General features: G+C 57.1%; 7 protein-coding genes across 7 annotated transcripts; 3 read left to right on the top strand and 4 right to left on the bottom strand.

Moving 5' to 3' along the window:
- Window positions 1-17: 17 nt before the first annotated feature.
- Window positions 18-828, bottom strand: ACA1_107570 (uncharacterized protein; the record flags this gene model as incomplete). Its single annotated transcript, XM_004336301.1, has 4 exons — window positions 18-144; window positions 266-361; window positions 486-552; window positions 768-828. The coding sequence occupies 4 exons, from the start codon at window positions 826-828 to the stop codon at window positions 18-20; spliced, it is 351 nt and encodes a 116-aa protein (XP_004336349.1).
- Window positions 829-1,276: 448 nt separating this feature from the next.
- On the top strand, window positions 1,277-2,344 carry ACA1_107560 (uncharacterized protein; the record flags this gene model as incomplete). The annotated part of the gene is made up of 4 exons (XM_004336300.1): window positions 1,277-1,676; window positions 1,870-2,015; window positions 2,138-2,230; window positions 2,303-2,344. 4 exons carry the CDS (start codon window positions 1,277-1,279, stop codon window positions 2,342-2,344), a joined length of 681 nt encoding a protein of 226 aa, XP_004336348.1.
- A 697-nt stretch (window positions 2,345-3,041) lies between these two features.
- Window positions 3,042-5,899, top strand: ACA1_107550 (carrier superfamily protein; the record flags this gene model as incomplete). The annotated part of the gene is made up of 14 exons (XM_004336299.1): window positions 3,042-3,050; window positions 3,126-3,199; window positions 3,300-3,411; window positions 3,500-3,613; window positions 3,702-3,789; window positions 3,971-4,000; window positions 4,107-4,135; window positions 4,269-4,373; window positions 4,481-4,589; window positions 4,714-4,857; window positions 4,994-5,088; window positions 5,177-5,288; window positions 5,435-5,599; window positions 5,688-5,899. The coding sequence occupies 14 exons, from the start codon at window positions 3,042-3,044 to the stop codon at window positions 5,897-5,899; spliced, it is 1,398 nt and encodes a 465-aa protein (XP_004336347.1).
- Window positions 5,900-5,987: 88 nt separating this feature from the next.
- Window positions 5,988-7,513, bottom strand: ACA1_107540 (uncharacterized protein; the record flags this gene model as incomplete). The annotated part of the gene is made up of 6 exons (XM_004336298.1): window positions 5,988-6,157; window positions 6,251-6,337; window positions 6,408-6,633; window positions 6,724-6,936; window positions 7,079-7,233; window positions 7,354-7,513. The coding sequence occupies 6 exons, from the start codon at window positions 7,511-7,513 to the stop codon at window positions 5,988-5,990; spliced, it is 1,011 nt and encodes a 336-aa protein (XP_004336346.1).
- A 264-nt stretch (window positions 7,514-7,777) lies between these two features.
- Window positions 7,778-9,006, top strand: ACA1_107530 (Zn-finger in ubiquitin-hydrolases and other protein; the record flags this gene model as incomplete). Its single annotated transcript, XM_004336297.1, has 6 exons — window positions 7,778-7,936; window positions 8,040-8,178; window positions 8,303-8,407; window positions 8,503-8,568; window positions 8,691-8,830; window positions 8,932-9,006. 6 exons carry the CDS (start codon window positions 7,778-7,780, stop codon window positions 9,004-9,006), a joined length of 684 nt encoding a protein of 227 aa, XP_004336345.1.
- A 92-nt stretch (window positions 9,007-9,098) lies between these two features.
- On the bottom strand, window positions 9,099-11,854 carry ACA1_107520 (C2 domain containing protein; the record flags this gene model as incomplete). The annotated part of the gene is made up of 4 exons (XM_004336296.1): window positions 9,099-11,131; window positions 11,249-11,376; window positions 11,570-11,681; window positions 11,806-11,854. The coding sequence occupies 4 exons, from the start codon at window positions 11,852-11,854 to the stop codon at window positions 9,099-9,101; spliced, it is 2,322 nt and encodes a 773-aa protein (XP_004336344.1).
- Window positions 11,855-12,079: 225 nt separating this feature from the next.
- On the bottom strand, window positions 12,080-14,015 carry ACA1_107510 (RhoGEF domain containing protein; the record flags this gene model as incomplete). Its single annotated transcript, XM_004336295.1, has 9 exons — window positions 12,080-12,370; window positions 12,492-12,578; window positions 12,681-12,794; window positions 12,886-12,925; window positions 13,083-13,216; window positions 13,316-13,465; window positions 13,554-13,637; window positions 13,777-13,869; window positions 13,968-14,015. The coding sequence occupies 9 exons, from the start codon at window positions 14,013-14,015 to the stop codon at window positions 12,080-12,082; spliced, it is 1,041 nt and encodes a 346-aa protein (XP_004336343.1).
- Window positions 14,016-14,420: the final 405 nt, after the last annotated feature.

The following is a 14,420-nucleotide window of genomic DNA, read 5'->3' as shown; positions in this document are numbered from 1 at the left end:
CTCGTCGCTTGTTGTTCTTACTTCATCATCTTGAAGGGCTCGACGGAGACGCGGCCGAGGGAGGGCCCCCACTCGGGGAAGGAGTTCCAGTCGGCCTTGTCGGCGGCCCTGAGCATCTGGCCCATGGCGCACGGTCCGCAGCACCTGAAGCGGGGGATCACGTGAGTGAGATGAACGAAATCAATTCGAAATTCATCTCGATATCTTCAATTTGAAGCTGAGATGTCAGAAATGTGGGATTTGATGTGGGAGGCGATGAACGTACCAGACCAAGAGGAAGTCGCCCACGAGGTCCATGGTCTCGTCCTTGCCGACGCCCAGGCCGACGCGGAGGTTGCGGCGGACGAGGGGGGAGACGAAGCTGAAATGAAGTGGGACGTTGGGTGAGTTGATGAAGTAGCGATTGATTGACAAAAGTTGTAAGAAAGGGGAGCTGGTACCAGCCGCAGCACCAGGCGGGAAGGCAGTGGTTGATCAGAGCGCACTCCTGGTCAACGGTCTTGGAGTGGAACTTGGCAAGATGGCAGGGTCCACAGCACCACCAGCCCAGGCCTGAAGAAATCAAACGCACACGTGAATAAACGCTCTACCCGGTGGGTCTGGGAGGCGACGTACAGCACTCCAGGCCGTCCATGAAGTTGCAAGGATCACCGCTGGGGGAGGGGAGGAGTTGAGAAAAGGCTCAAGGTCAATCTTGATGTCTCATGGCGAAAACTAAAAGTAAGAGAGAAGTTGAGGTGGAGGGGTCAAAGCTAACCAGCAAGGACTGCAGTTGAGGCCCCAGCAGGCGCCAGCATTGCCAGACCACTCCAAGTTGAGGAACGCCATGTCGTTGTATGTTTGAGGGAGGTGAAGAAAAAGGTGGATAGTCAACAAAGTACAAACGGCCCACTAGAAGCGTTTGGAAAAGCGGCAGGGCCACTGGTGGCTGAGTGAAAAGGAAGGGGTGAGCTCATTTTTAGATAACGGTACCCAAATTTGGTCACCAGGTCGTTGGCCCACTTTTTATCACCACGGCCGCGCCTTCTCGAGTGAAGAGTTATTGTCGACAACTACATGCTTGCCCGGTTCGTCATTCTCAATTTATTTCATAAAATCCCGCCAATCTTGACTCTCTGTGAATGAATTACACTTAGGTGAAGCCCCAACCTATCCTCCGCGAAAGTGTCACCGTGGGCCTCTACTCCGTGGTCCGTTTGGTCACCTACATAGCTCTTCCCACGAGCCATTTCCATTCCTCACTCACCCCAAGCACCAAGCACACCACCCCAGCACGATGCAGCTCAACAACGCAACCATGGTGATCTCTCTTCTCGTCCTCCTGGCCGCCGTCGCCTGCTGCGCACTGCCGGCCTCCGCCGCTGCCGATGCCGCCGGTGGTGAGGCCGTCGGCCTGGTCGGCCTACCTGGAGCCGGTGGCGCACGTGTGGTCGGCCCGCATGGGCTACAACCTGCGCGGCCGCGAGCAGCAGGTCGGACTCCCCGAGGATGTGGAGGAAGAGGAGAACGCGGGCGCGCGAGTGCACTTGAGGAGGCAGCACGCCGGCGAGAACGGCGGCGGTGCGTGCAACGTCAACGCGACCAACGTGTGCAACGACCACGGCGACTGCGTCAACGGCACCTGCGTCTGCCAGGAGGGCTGGACCGGCTACACGTGCCACCACGAACGCAAATCCGTACGAAGAGTTCCTTTCCTTGTGTGCATTTATTTATTTATATTTATTTATTTATTATCTTTGTGGCCGTTGATCTAATTGATTTTACTTCCGGTACACAATATTTATTAATTATTATTTATTTTTTAATTGTTGACTCTCCACTTGCTGCACACGAGCCACTTGTTGACCGTTGCTTTTCGTGCGAGAGTAGAAGCTGACGGCGTTCCTGCTCGAGTTCTTCATCGGCGCGTTCACCGGCGCCTCTTCGTTCTACCTGGGCTACATTGGCCAGGGCGTGGGCAAGATCGTCATGTACTGGAGCGCCTGCCTTCTTCTCTGCTTCGGCAACATCGGAGCGTACGAGCCACCTTCTCTTCTTGATCACCAGCTTCCCGACTTGTTGTTCGTGCAGTGTGTGCGTGGCATGTCATGTGTCGTGGCGTGCGTCTGATCGTGTATGATGTTTTGTGCATTCACAGTGGGTTCTCGAAGGTGTGCTGTGGCACGGCGGGCATGGTCGTGACCTACGTGGTGGTCAACCTCCTCGCCAGCGCGACCCTCATAGCCGTCAGGTACACGTTTGTTAGCCGGCTATTCGTTCTCTTTCGTTTTCTCACCTTCTTGCGTGAATCTGTAACGCGCAGCATCTGGTGTCTGGTGGATTGGATCATGATCCTGACCGATGACATGAACGACTACGACGGATACTACCTCGAGGGCTTTTAGATCGAAGGAGGCTTGGAAGTCGGAGTAGTGTGGGCGGGAGACTTCTTTGCTACAATAAAGAAATAAAAAGAATAGAAAAGGAAATTGACCGATAAACGGGGATACAGCGTGTTGCTTGGCGCCTCTTCATCTTGCCGTTGTCTCGTACTCCCAGAGGTCGCGACCGAACAAGGTATTGCCATAGCTCACACATCGCCCGTAGTGTTCTCGAGTGTCGTGCCATTTTCGGCGATTTGTTCGCTTGATAGATAATCTGGTGTGATTCGAAATCATTTTGATCAGACTGATTAGGTCTTGCCAGTGCCTCTTGCCAGGCGTCATAACTCGTGTGACGCGAGATCAAGTGGTGAGCAAGGGAGCGCGCTACGCCAGTGATTTAGGAGAGCTGGAGTTCCTACTGTGGATCACGATTAAATGCGCCCAGAACATACAGGGGGGAAAGAGGAGGCGTTAGGTGTCGGCCTGGATCCAGCTGCATTACCGACATCTCCTCCTCCATCTTCCACGCGTACCTACACCAAGGATCATAGCAACCATAACAACGGCGGCGGACTGCTACAGCAAGCATTCGATGCCTACCACCGCTACGCCAGGGACGAGGACCACCTCGTCCGCGATTCGGCCCTTCAGACGGTCCTCGCCGACCACGGCGTCCCAATGCATGAGGTACTCTCTCCTCCATCTCAATTGATTTTTTTGTAGAGAGACAGAGATTGAACGTGGCGTTCGGCTGTCGCGTAGGGTGACGTCAAGCGTATACTGGATGCCGTGGACACCAAGGGACGAGGCTCTCTCAACTTTGAGCAATTCTACCAGTACGTAGCGCCTCTGCCTTCTGTTCTGTTCTGACGTGTGCGCATTACCAGCTGGAGACCGACACTCACATGATGCGATCATGAACCCACATACCGACAGTGTGTTCGTGGGCCTGAAGATATTTCACAGCTTCGACAAGCGAGATCGCGGCTCAATTCATCGCGAGGAGCTGCGCAACGCTCTCCGATCCGTCAGCCTGCATCCGGAAGAGGTACCACCTCGCGCCACACACACACAAACACGCACACACGCACACGCACGCACACACACGGCACAATCCTGATGTGACGATGGTGCAGGAGCGGCTGGACGACATGCTGGCCATGACCGAGCCGGTGCATCCCACCAAGGTGACCTTCCCCGAGTTCCTCGAAATCTTCGTCGAGGCGCAAAGGGAAGACGACCCGCACAAGGTGACGCCCTCGCTTCGATTCACGGGTTCTTCTTTTTCACGTCTCTGACACGTGCAACAAATCACACAATCACATCGCGCGCGTGCAGGTGGAGCGATATTTGAAGCATGCGCTGAGCTACTGGTACACGGGTGCCGGATTGCCACTTCCCGGCGGGATGCTGCCCATGGCCCAGCGTACGTTCTCCGCCCGCTCTCCCTCTCTCTACAATCGCCATCGCCACCACTTCTCCATCACCAGATATCGGCCCAGTTATCATCAACCACGCTTCTGGCTCTCCTCGTTTCTCGTTTCGCTCGTTTCTCTTTTTCTCTTTTTCTCTTCTGACCTTCGGCCGGACTACTCTCCCATTCGCAGAGCTCACGCCGCTGCAGGATTTCCTGGCCGGTACGCCCTCACTCGCCGCCGTCCAAATCTTTTGTATCTTTTTGTCAACTGAGTCTCGGTTTCGTTTTCGTTTTGGTTTCGTTTCGTGTTTTGGTGTAACTCATAGGAACACTTGCCGGCGTCGCCATCACACTGGTACATAAATTTATTATGTTTGTTTATTGTTTATTTATCGTAATGATTAGAAATTATGGTGTTGCGGTACCAGTCCTAAGATCACCATCGATGGTGGCGTAATCGTACGTTGGTGGGTGTGCGATGGGGGCAGGTGGGCCATCCGTTCGACACCATCAAGGTCCGGCTGCAGACTGGACAGAAGGGCCTTTTCTCGGGCGCCATCGACGCCACCATGCGCACCATTCGCAAAGAGGGGGTACGTCGCCGAGTTTAACCTCGCTGCTATGGGATGACGCACAACTGACATTCATGCGTGTCGTGTGCGTGCCGTGCGTGCCGTGCGATTGTGTCGACCAATGACAGGTGCGAGGCTTGTACAAGGGCATGGGTTCGCCCATGGCCAGCATTCCCCTGGTCAACGCCATCGTGTTCGCAGCCTACGGCCAGGCCAAGTCTTTCCTACGCGACCCTGGTACGCCTTCCTCTCTTCGTCTTCGTCTTCGTCTTCTTTCTTTTGCGATTGGCACTCGGCCGATGCTGCCCATCTGGGGCAGGGCTCACTCCGTTGACGCTGTGTTGGTCCCTCGCGCGTGCAGACGATCCCGACAAGCCGCTCAATTTGTGGCAGCTGGCGCTGGCCGGCGGTTGGGCGGGCTTCGTCAACAGCTTCATCATTTCGCCCGTCGAGTTGGTCAAAACGCGCCTCCAGATCCAATACAACGCGCCCACTTCCTTCTTTGGTACAACTCTCAGCTCTCTCTCTCTCTCTCTTTTCTTTTATGTTAGTTTCTGCCAATTATTATTTAACTATTTATCTATCTTTTTCTTTATTAAATAACATATCCAAATAATGATATTATTAACTTCATTGTGCAGGATCGCGTGGGGAGGCGCAGGAAAAGGTGCACAAGGGTCCCATCGGTGTGATCAGGCACATCGTCAAGGAGCGGGGCGTCTTCGGCCTCGCCAAGGTACTCCTACTCATTGCGCTCCTCGCGCCGATCGTTGCTCATGGGACTCACGCACGCGCACCGCGCACCGCGCACCGTACACGTGCAGGGCATGAGCGCCACCATCTACCGAGAGATGCCGGCCTACGCGGGCCAGTTCATGGTCTACGAGCTGGTCAAGCGCTGGCTCATCTCGCTCCACAACACCGACACTTACACAGGTACTGCGCACGACTTGTCGTGTGCGTGTGCGTGTGCGTGTGCGTGTGCGTGTGCGTGTGCGTGTGCGTGTGCGTGTGCGTGTGCGTGTGCGTGTGCGTGTGCGTGTTTGATTGAGGTAACTAAGCTGGGCGTGCCTCTGCAACAGCCGACGGAGACGACCTTCACCCGCTGGAGCTGCTGCTGGCGGGCGGCATGGCGGGCCTCGGGGCGTGGGTGACGTCCTACCCCATGGACTTCATCAAGACCCAGCTCCAGGCCGAACCAGAGGGCTCCTCCAAGTACCAGAAGAACCGCTTCCTCCTTGACGGCGGTACGACGCACACGACACACACGACACGACACACACACACATGACACGACGCGTGGCCTAACCTTGCGCTTGGTCGCCGACACCACAGGGTTCGTGGATTGCTTCCGCCAGCACGTGCGAGAGAACGGGTGGCGCAGCGTGTGGAAGGGCTTCGGACCGTGCGTGTCGCGCGCCTTCCCGGCCAACGCCGCGGGCTTCCTTGCCTACGAGATCGCGGCCAAGCTCATCCGCGAGCGACAGGAGGAGAAGGACGCTGCCGCTTCCACCGCCACCGCCGCCGCCGCCACTACCGCCCAATAGCATACCCTACACACTTTTATTATATACTCCTATGCACTTTTATTATATACCTCGTGTGTCGTGTCGTGTTGCGTGTCGTGTCGTGTCGTTATCTGGAGTCTACGGCGCGGTAGAGGTCGTCGGGAGCGGGGCCGACCTCGACGTCGGGCGAGCTGAGAACGCGGTCGAAGAGAGGCCGGTGGTCCCAATCGTGGATGGGCACGTGGACCAAGTGGCGCGAGAACGGATAGAACAGGCCCACCTCCCCCACCGCCATCCCTGTCGTGTCGTTTGGTCGTGTCGTTGGTCGTGTCGTGTCGTGTCGTGTTCAGCTAAGTGGGAGGAGACTGTGCCACAAGGCCATGTACGTACCCTGCTGGCGAGCGAGGGCTGCGTAGGCGAACAGTTCCGTGAGGCCCTTCTCCCAGTGCCGTCTCGGATCAGTCGTCGCCGACACGTCTGCGTGCGTGCGTGAATTGATAAGTTCATTGAGTGAAGCACAGAGTGGGAGATGTGGGCGAGCGCGTACTGAGCACGGTGTCGTCGATGACGAACTCGGCGGTGGCGGGACACAGGTCGGTGCCCAGCTGCGGGTAGAGCCAGAGGTCCTTGGCGGCGGCCTTCTCGGCCGCGATGCCCCGCTGCATCTTCTCGGGGCTCAGGTGGTTGCTGGTCTTGCCGTGCACGGCCTTCTCGTGCGTCAGCTCCTTGTCCCGCGGCAACCGCAACAGCTGCGCCTGCACCGCCGCTTCCACCTGCCAACCGCACACACCGCACACACGCCATCAACGCACGGTATTGCACTCGGCACTGGCCTCGTGTGTGTGTTTGTGTGTTTGGCGTACGTGGTGGAGGAACTCGTGCGTGTCGCGACCGCACACGGTCTCGCGGAAGGAGAGGGGTGAGAGCGGAAGCGGCTCGGCCTCGGGGTCCAGGTGGGCCATCTCGTGGAGGCGCGAGAGCTGCCACAGCGGCCACACGAAGTCCTTCCAGTGCACCTCGCGGCACTTGTACTTGGCAATGTCCTCCTCCACCGTCGCGTACTCCTTCTCTGCGACCTGCACCGTAGCGTGTTATTTTCTATTTTGTGTAGCGGCTGCTGCACAGAAGAAGATGAAGAAGAGGAAGAGGAAGATGAAACGAAAGTAAAGGAAAAGTAGTACGAGTTGAGTTTTGGAAGAGAAGGAGCAGGGACAGCACCTTGGCTTTGACGTGGGGCAGCTCGAAGGGGAGAACGGCGGGCAGGTGCACGGTGCAGTGGTGCGGGGCGTGGTCCAGCATCATCTTGCCCACGGCCGTCTGCACGAACATCGTGAAGCGGTGCTCCATGGCGTTCTCATCAACCCACCCTAACCCTGTCCTCAGAGAAGAGAGTCAAATAGGAGCACTATGTAAGTAACAAGCAAATAATAAAGAAGAAAACAAACAATAATAAATAATAACAAAACTGTTCACACAACAGCTTGACAACGAACCGGAGGGGACGTTGGGTGGGAGGTGGAGGAAGAGCGGGCGGAGGGTGGGAAGCGGAGGAAGGAGGCCGCTCTCCCAAAGCTGGCGCCCAGTGGCGATCTTCAAACGGGAGTGGAGGGGCATCACGCCCTTCCTCAAGGCGGCATTCGTGGCTCGCTGCATTGACAATGATCGACGCTTGGCCTGGTGCAATGGGTGTGTCGCGTGGGAGTGTTGTGAGAGTGCTCAGTGTGTGTGCTCCAAGCTGGGTTAGTCTGCGGAGGTGGAGCGAGCATTTATCCACGCAGAACCCACAGAAAATGCCCCGGAATGTGGTGGAGAGACACATTGTGTCCTTTCTTGGCAAGACAGATTTAATGGAACGAATCCCGCCATAACACCACAACTGGGTTTTTACCCAACACTTGTTGCAGTATTCACAACACCATGAGCCAGCTGGTCGAATGGCCCACGCCTGCCCCGGCCCAATGCGCCTATCTTCACGAGCTGGACCGTGGCGGCAGCCCAGCACAGCCACAGGTCCTGCCACTGCGCAGCCTCATGTACCAATGCGCCCGCTCCCTCGCCCAAATGCGCCTTGCTTCCGTACTGCCCCCCCCCAATTCTCCCTTTTCCAGCAATTCAATTATGTAAAATAAAGAAAAAATGAAGTCATATTTTAATTCAAATGGTTTCACGTACATTGCAGGGTGGCCTGGACCTGACGCTGCTGCCGGATGAGATGCAGCGGCTCGTGGGCAGCTTCTTCAAGTGCCAGGTGTGTTGGCAGTGGGACAACGGTCCGGCAGTCGACGACCGAGAGGGCTGGTGCAGCGGCTGTGCTTTCCGTACGTGCGACTGGAATTCATCATCATCATCATCATCATCAGCATTCCTCACATGGGCCATGCCATCTGACGGGTGAGTCACACCATGTGGGTCGTGCGTGTCTCGATCGATGGCCATGGTCAGGCCTGCTGCGGTGCCACAAGGACGGCTGCACGATCACGCGCAACCTCTGGCTCTGTCTGCGCTGCGGACACGTCGGCTGCGGCCGCCCATCGCAGTTTGAGACGGGTGTGGCACGGAAGACTTGGCTTTGCTTGGTCTTCAGTTTGGTTTGTGCGTCGCTGGTGAATGAATCAATGCCTCACCCACCCATCGGCGCGCAGGCGGCGCCGGCCATGCACTCGAGCATTTCCAGAGGCTCGGGGGAGACCACAGCATTGCCTGCAAGGGTACGTACCCTACTCCCCAGAGCCCGCCACACACGCTACAGCCAACACGCCACGACACACGACACACGACACACGACACACGACACACCTGGCCTGGTGATGACTGCGAACGACAAACGTAGTGGGCACGCTCGACGGGAAGGACCCCGCGCAAACAGACATTCACTGTTATCTGTGTTCCGATGCCGTGGGCGGCGGGCTGCTGGTGTGGCACCTGTGGCGTCTGGGCTTCCACTTCGACGCCTTTCGCAAGACGGAGATGGTACCACCTCAACCCTGGGTTGAGGCGAAGAGCTGCCATCCCAGCTGTCTGCTCGCGCCACACTAACACCATCACTTCCCCCCCCCAATGCCAACCGGCAGAACCTGAACGAGTTGGAGGAAGCGCACAACGAGGAGTTGGACACCATTACGCTCTACGATGACTCCTTGTGGTGATCACACTTTTGTGATAAACTGTTTTTTTAAACAAAACACTCTATTTATCGAGCAAACTGTTGATTGGGTGGTGCATCTTCGGCCGAAGCAGTTCAATCCGATTCGTCGGAGGAGGAAGAGGAAGCGTCGCGCTGAAAGCTCCTCTCCCTGAGTCGCCTGGCCTTGGCCCGCGCCTTCTCCAGACTTCGCTCGTCTTCGCTGTCCGTCTCGTCTTCGTCTTCGGCCTCGTCTTCGTTCTTCGTGACTTGCGTTTCATTCTTTTTCCTCCGCTTCTCCTCTTCTTCTTTTTGTGCTTCGGCCTCGGCCTCCTCCTCTTCCTTCTTCTTCGCTGCTGCTGCTGCTGCGGCGAAATCGAGCCTGCGCGGCGAAGCGGCCCTTTTCTCGCGGATGACCTCGGCCAGCTCCTCCGGCGTCAGGAACCGGCCCTTGGGCGAGCACGGCACCGTACCGCTGCTACCACCACCGCTGCCGCTTCCCCCGCTCGCCATCAGGCCCGCCGTGGCTATAGTCGCGACAGCGGCCGTCTCCGTCGACTTCGCCTCCTTGGCCTTGTCGCGGACGCTGCTGCTCTCCGGTGGCGGCGGCGAAGGCTGGTCGATGCGATGCTCGGGCGGCGGCTGGGCGCGCGGAGACTGTTGAACGGCGGCGACGGCGGCGGCGGAGACGGGTGAAGCGGCCGAATCGCTCTTTTTCGCTTCGTTCTTGTCGTCCTCCCGCTTTCGTTCTTTCTTGTCCTCCGCGGCGGGCTTCTTCTCTTTCGCTTTTTCCTTTTCCTTCTCCTTTTCCTGTTTCTCGCGCTTGGCCGCATCAAAGCGCAGCGTGAGCCGCTCCTCTTTGCTGTTGGCCGAAACTGTAGAAAACGACGCCGACCCTGACGCCGACGACGCTGACGACGATGAAGGCGACGCGGACGTGTAGGTGGAAGACGGCCGAGGCGACCTGGACCGCGGCGAGTCGCTCACGCCCTTGGCAATCGTCGCGCTCGCAGTGGCCGCCGGCGCCGGCGCGGTCTTCTTGTGCGCGCCGCTCCCTTTGTTCTTGTTCACCGCCGGCTTCTCCCCGTCGACAGAAGCTCTGTCGTCGGCGCTGCCGGCGCTGCTGGCCGTGGCGGTGCGGCCCTTGCCCAGGGTGATCTGGGCGCTGAGCTCCCACTCCTCGGGCGCCTCCTCGGGGTGCTCGGGCATGTGCGGCCCGCGGACCACCGAATCGCTCGACATGATCCGCCGCGCGGTCGTCGGCGAACACCGCCCGCCCGCGACCACGGCCGGCAGCGACGACGACACTGACGACCCTGACGCCGACCCCGGCGATGGCGCAGTCGACGGCGTTGTCGACACATCATCGTCGCCGACGACGCCAGATGTCGACATTTTGCTCGGCGGCGCGTTGGCGGCGGTCTTGCGCTTCTCCTTCTTTCCACTCCCGCGGCTGCCCGACTCGCTCGCCTTTTCGCGGGCGACGGCGGCGGCTGCGCCCTCGGGTCGGTCGCCGGTGTCGATCGCGCTGCTCTGTTTGTTGTCGACCGAGCGTGTGCGGCGGTGGAGCGTGTTGCCCTTCTTCTTGATCTCGCCCAGCATCTCCTTGAGCGTCGTCGACTTGCGCTTCTCCTTCTTCCTCGTCTTATTGCTGTCGACACCACTATGATGGTGGTGCTCGTTCGTGTCGACGATCACCGAGCCGTCCCTCGACAGCGGCCGCTCCCACTCCTCGCCCTGGTTGTCGTACACGTCGGACGACGTCGACAACAACGCAGTATCGTCATCGCTCGCATTGCTCGAATCGTTGACGGTCGTCGTCGCGGTCGCTCCGCTGCTGGTGGAATGCTGGCGCAGGTGCTGCTGGCGCCGCGCCGCGTGCTTGGCCTTGTTGACGACCATGTGCGTGACGTGCTCGCCCGACGCGTCTTCGCGCTTGCGATGGGCGTCGGCCAGGAGGCGCAGGCGCTCGACCTCCTCCTCGGCGCGCATGTAGTGGAACGAGACCCGCAGCTCTCCGGTCTTCGATCGGCCGTACTCGGGGTCCATCAGGGAACACCACCGCGGCTTGCCCTCGAGACTTCGGATCTCGGTGCCCTCGCCCTCCTCGTCTTCCTCGCTCTGTCGAAGCGGCTGCGCGTCTGCATTCCCTGCGCATTCCACGCAATATAAGCACACACAACCAATGCCATGAGCATTCCACAACATTTAAAATTGAACATGTTGAGGGAATGAAACAAAAAGCGTGGGGTGTCGGTGAGGCGCACCGCGTTCGGGTCGGAGCGTGATGACGTCAGCGATGTTGAGGGCCACGCGACCCAGCATCTCGGTCTTGATGAGGTTGTTGGCATCCCAGCACTCGATTTCGACCTGCCCCTGTAGATCGTTCACATCACTGCACACACACATACGATTCACATATATCACACGATCGTACATATATACATCATAGATCATGTGAGGAAATTACAGCACAACAAGTTGATGGGTGCACGACCATTGGGCGATGATGATGGTTGCAGCGATACCATCAGCTGATTGCCAATGAATTGGAAAAGAAGAAGAAAACTAGCATGTTATGTACGTACAAGACGAACGTGGCGTTGCTCCAGGACGGGTGGAAGGTCTTGGTCTTCTTCTTGCTCTTGTAGCTCTGCTTGCCCACGGTCACCACGCAGTAGGGATTCGGCGCCTCGTCGTCTGAGTGGTTGGATTGGTTGGTTGGTTGCACCGTAATGATCGGCCGAACGATGTGGAATGAATGGCCGCGCCATTCACATTCCAACAGATCTGGAGATTGATCCATAGAGGGAAGAGGGCGTACGGGTGGTGGGTGTGAGATGGCGGCCCTCCAGAATGCAGACCTTGAGCATGCTCGTTTTCGAGCTGTGGTTTGTTTTGGTTGTACGCGAACGAGATCAGATTTTCACGTGGCGTGCAACAACAAGGAATGATCCCGTGTGAAGCCAAAAGTTGTTGTTGGGGGGAGGCAAGCGTACAACGCGCGCTCTTTCTCGGGCGCCGCGCTCTTGTCTCGACGCGGCCGGTCCGGAGTGTCCCCTTGCTGCGGTGGGCAGGAATGGTGGTCAGGAATGGTATCAATTCCTTGAATGTATGACCAATTTCTCATTGAAAGGATTGGCTCGAACCTTTTTGTTGGTGAGGAGCTCGCGGAGGTCGCTGAAGGTGGTGAGGGTCATGTCCTTGCCCTGCTTGATGTAGTGGTCGACCTTCTTCTCCTGCCGCTGCTGGATCTGCAGGAACTCCTTCTTGATGTCGATCTCCCTCTTCTTCAGGTCCACGTAGCTGTTCATCTTCTTCACCTTGGCCAGCGCCTTCTGCAGCTGTTCGTAGTCGGAATGCTCCGGGAACGTGTTTTTGATCAACTCCTATTCATTGTGTTGCGTCGTTATACATTGTAGGTTGCATTCGTAGTGAGCTGGTGAATAGGACAGATATAGAAAAATAGAAAAATAGAAAAAGACGACAAAGAAGAAGCGAGCGACGTACGGTGAGGAGGATTTCGTAGCGGGGCAGTCGCTGAACGGGCATGATGAGGTAGGCCTTGAGGTCGAGCCCGCCCTTCGTCATTTTCTCCTAAAATAAATATAAATCAATCAATCAATCAATAAATAAATAAAAGACCAATCCGCGATCGGTTGTGGGGGAGGGTGAAGATTGGTGGTTGGTGGTGCGCACTTCCAGGAAGGCGCTGAGGGGCGACTTCTTCTTGTTGGAGTGATCGAGCAGCACGGAGGTGATGTGGTCGAACACGGCGATGTAGTTGGCGTAGGCCTTCTTCATCAGCGGGATCTGCACATACGCGCCGTCGGGTCGGTGAGCACCAGATTCTCAGTAACATACGTTCTATAGTGTTTCGAGCACTCTGTGCGATTGAACGTACATGCTCGAGGAACACCTCGGCGAACGAGTGCTTGGTTGGCCTGCGCGCAGTGCATCGATGATGTCGGAGTTAAAACAAACCACAACCAACAACCAACAACCAACAACCAACAACCAACAACCAACAACCAACAACCAACAACCAACAACCAACAACCAACAACCAACAACCAATTGATGAATGTCGAAGTCACATACCACTGGGCATACTTCTTCTGCATGGCGACGTGGAACTGTTTGTTGACACTCAGCACCTGCCCGATGATGAACGAGACGCCCATGTGTTCGTCGTCCTTCAGCACCCCGCCCTCTACGATGGGCACCAGAAACTCCTACGTGTGCGGTGGGTGCGGTGTGCGTGTGTTGGTTGGTTGGTTGTAGTGAGCAGGGCTGCTGAGCGCATCGGGAAGCCCTCAAGTGCGGAGTGGAACCATGAGGAGGACTTGGAGGGAGCGGATGTAGCTCTGCTCGGAGATCACGATCTCCTTCAACGCCGACGCGCGACGCCTCATCTTCACGATGGCTTCGTCATCGCAGCTCTTCATGCGAATCACTGCATCCGTACGCGCCCACAGGGTTAACTGAAGAAGGAGGAGAAGAAGAAAGAGGAGAACGAGGAGGGTGTGTACTGTTCTTGAGCCACTGTCGCCGACGAAGCCAGGCTCGCACGATGGCCTGCATTCGCAGCACGGCCTGGTCGTCCAACGCCTGCAGCGCGTGATAGCGCTGGACGCTCATCCTGAACACGCGCGCCTGCAATTGGCCAAAAAGTAAGTACAAATATAAATAATATAAAATAAACAATATAAATAAAATAACCAAAAGAGACTGTTGTTGCGGTCACGCACAAAGAACGAAGAAGAAAGCGAAAACGAAAGAGAGAAAGGTTTACCTGTTGTTGGTCGAGCCACTGGGCGCGTTTGTCGAGGCTGGCCTCGCGTTCGGCAATCGCCCGCTCCCGCTCGTCCAGCCGCGCGGCCCACCCCTTTAGTTCCGCCAACGTCCAATGTTTCTCATCTTCCCTCTCCCCCTCCTTGGCCTTGCTGTTGGCGGTGTTGGTGATGTTACGTGGCGACGTCGAACGTAGCGCCACGGGAGGGACGACATGGCGGGAGGAGGTCGCAGCTTCATCCTCCTCGGGCAGAACGAAGCTGGGTCCGCCTCCACCTTTCCCTCCTTTGGCCTCCATCTTCCTCTCTGCTCTGAGAGACCACTTCTTGCGCTGGAGCACCGAGAGGGTCACGTTGAGGCTACCCGCCCAACAAATTCGCCCCTCTCGCTCCACCTATTTCGCCCCTGCCTCGGAGGGCTTTGGTGGGCAGGGCGAGGCGGAAACAAGAGTCAACGCAAGCCGAACCACAATGCAAATTAATTTCGAATTGCAATTTGAAACAGCAAACAATTTGAACAGAGGCTTCTTTCTTCGGTTATCTCATCGCGCGTAGAGACAATCGATTGCGACGAGCCGCAAGCCGTGAGCTGCTCATCACAGATTCTCTCCCAAGGGCAAGATTGACTTGCGCCAAGCCCAGAGGC

Source organism: Acanthamoeba castellanii (genome assembly GCF_000313135.1).
Source record: "Acanthamoeba castellanii str. Neff unplaced genomic scaffold scf7180000084660, whole genome shotgun sequence".
Classification (NCBI taxonomy): Eukaryota; Discosea; order Longamoebia; family Acanthamoebidae; genus Acanthamoeba; species Acanthamoeba castellanii.
This window is presented reverse-complemented; position numbering and strand designations above follow the sequence as displayed.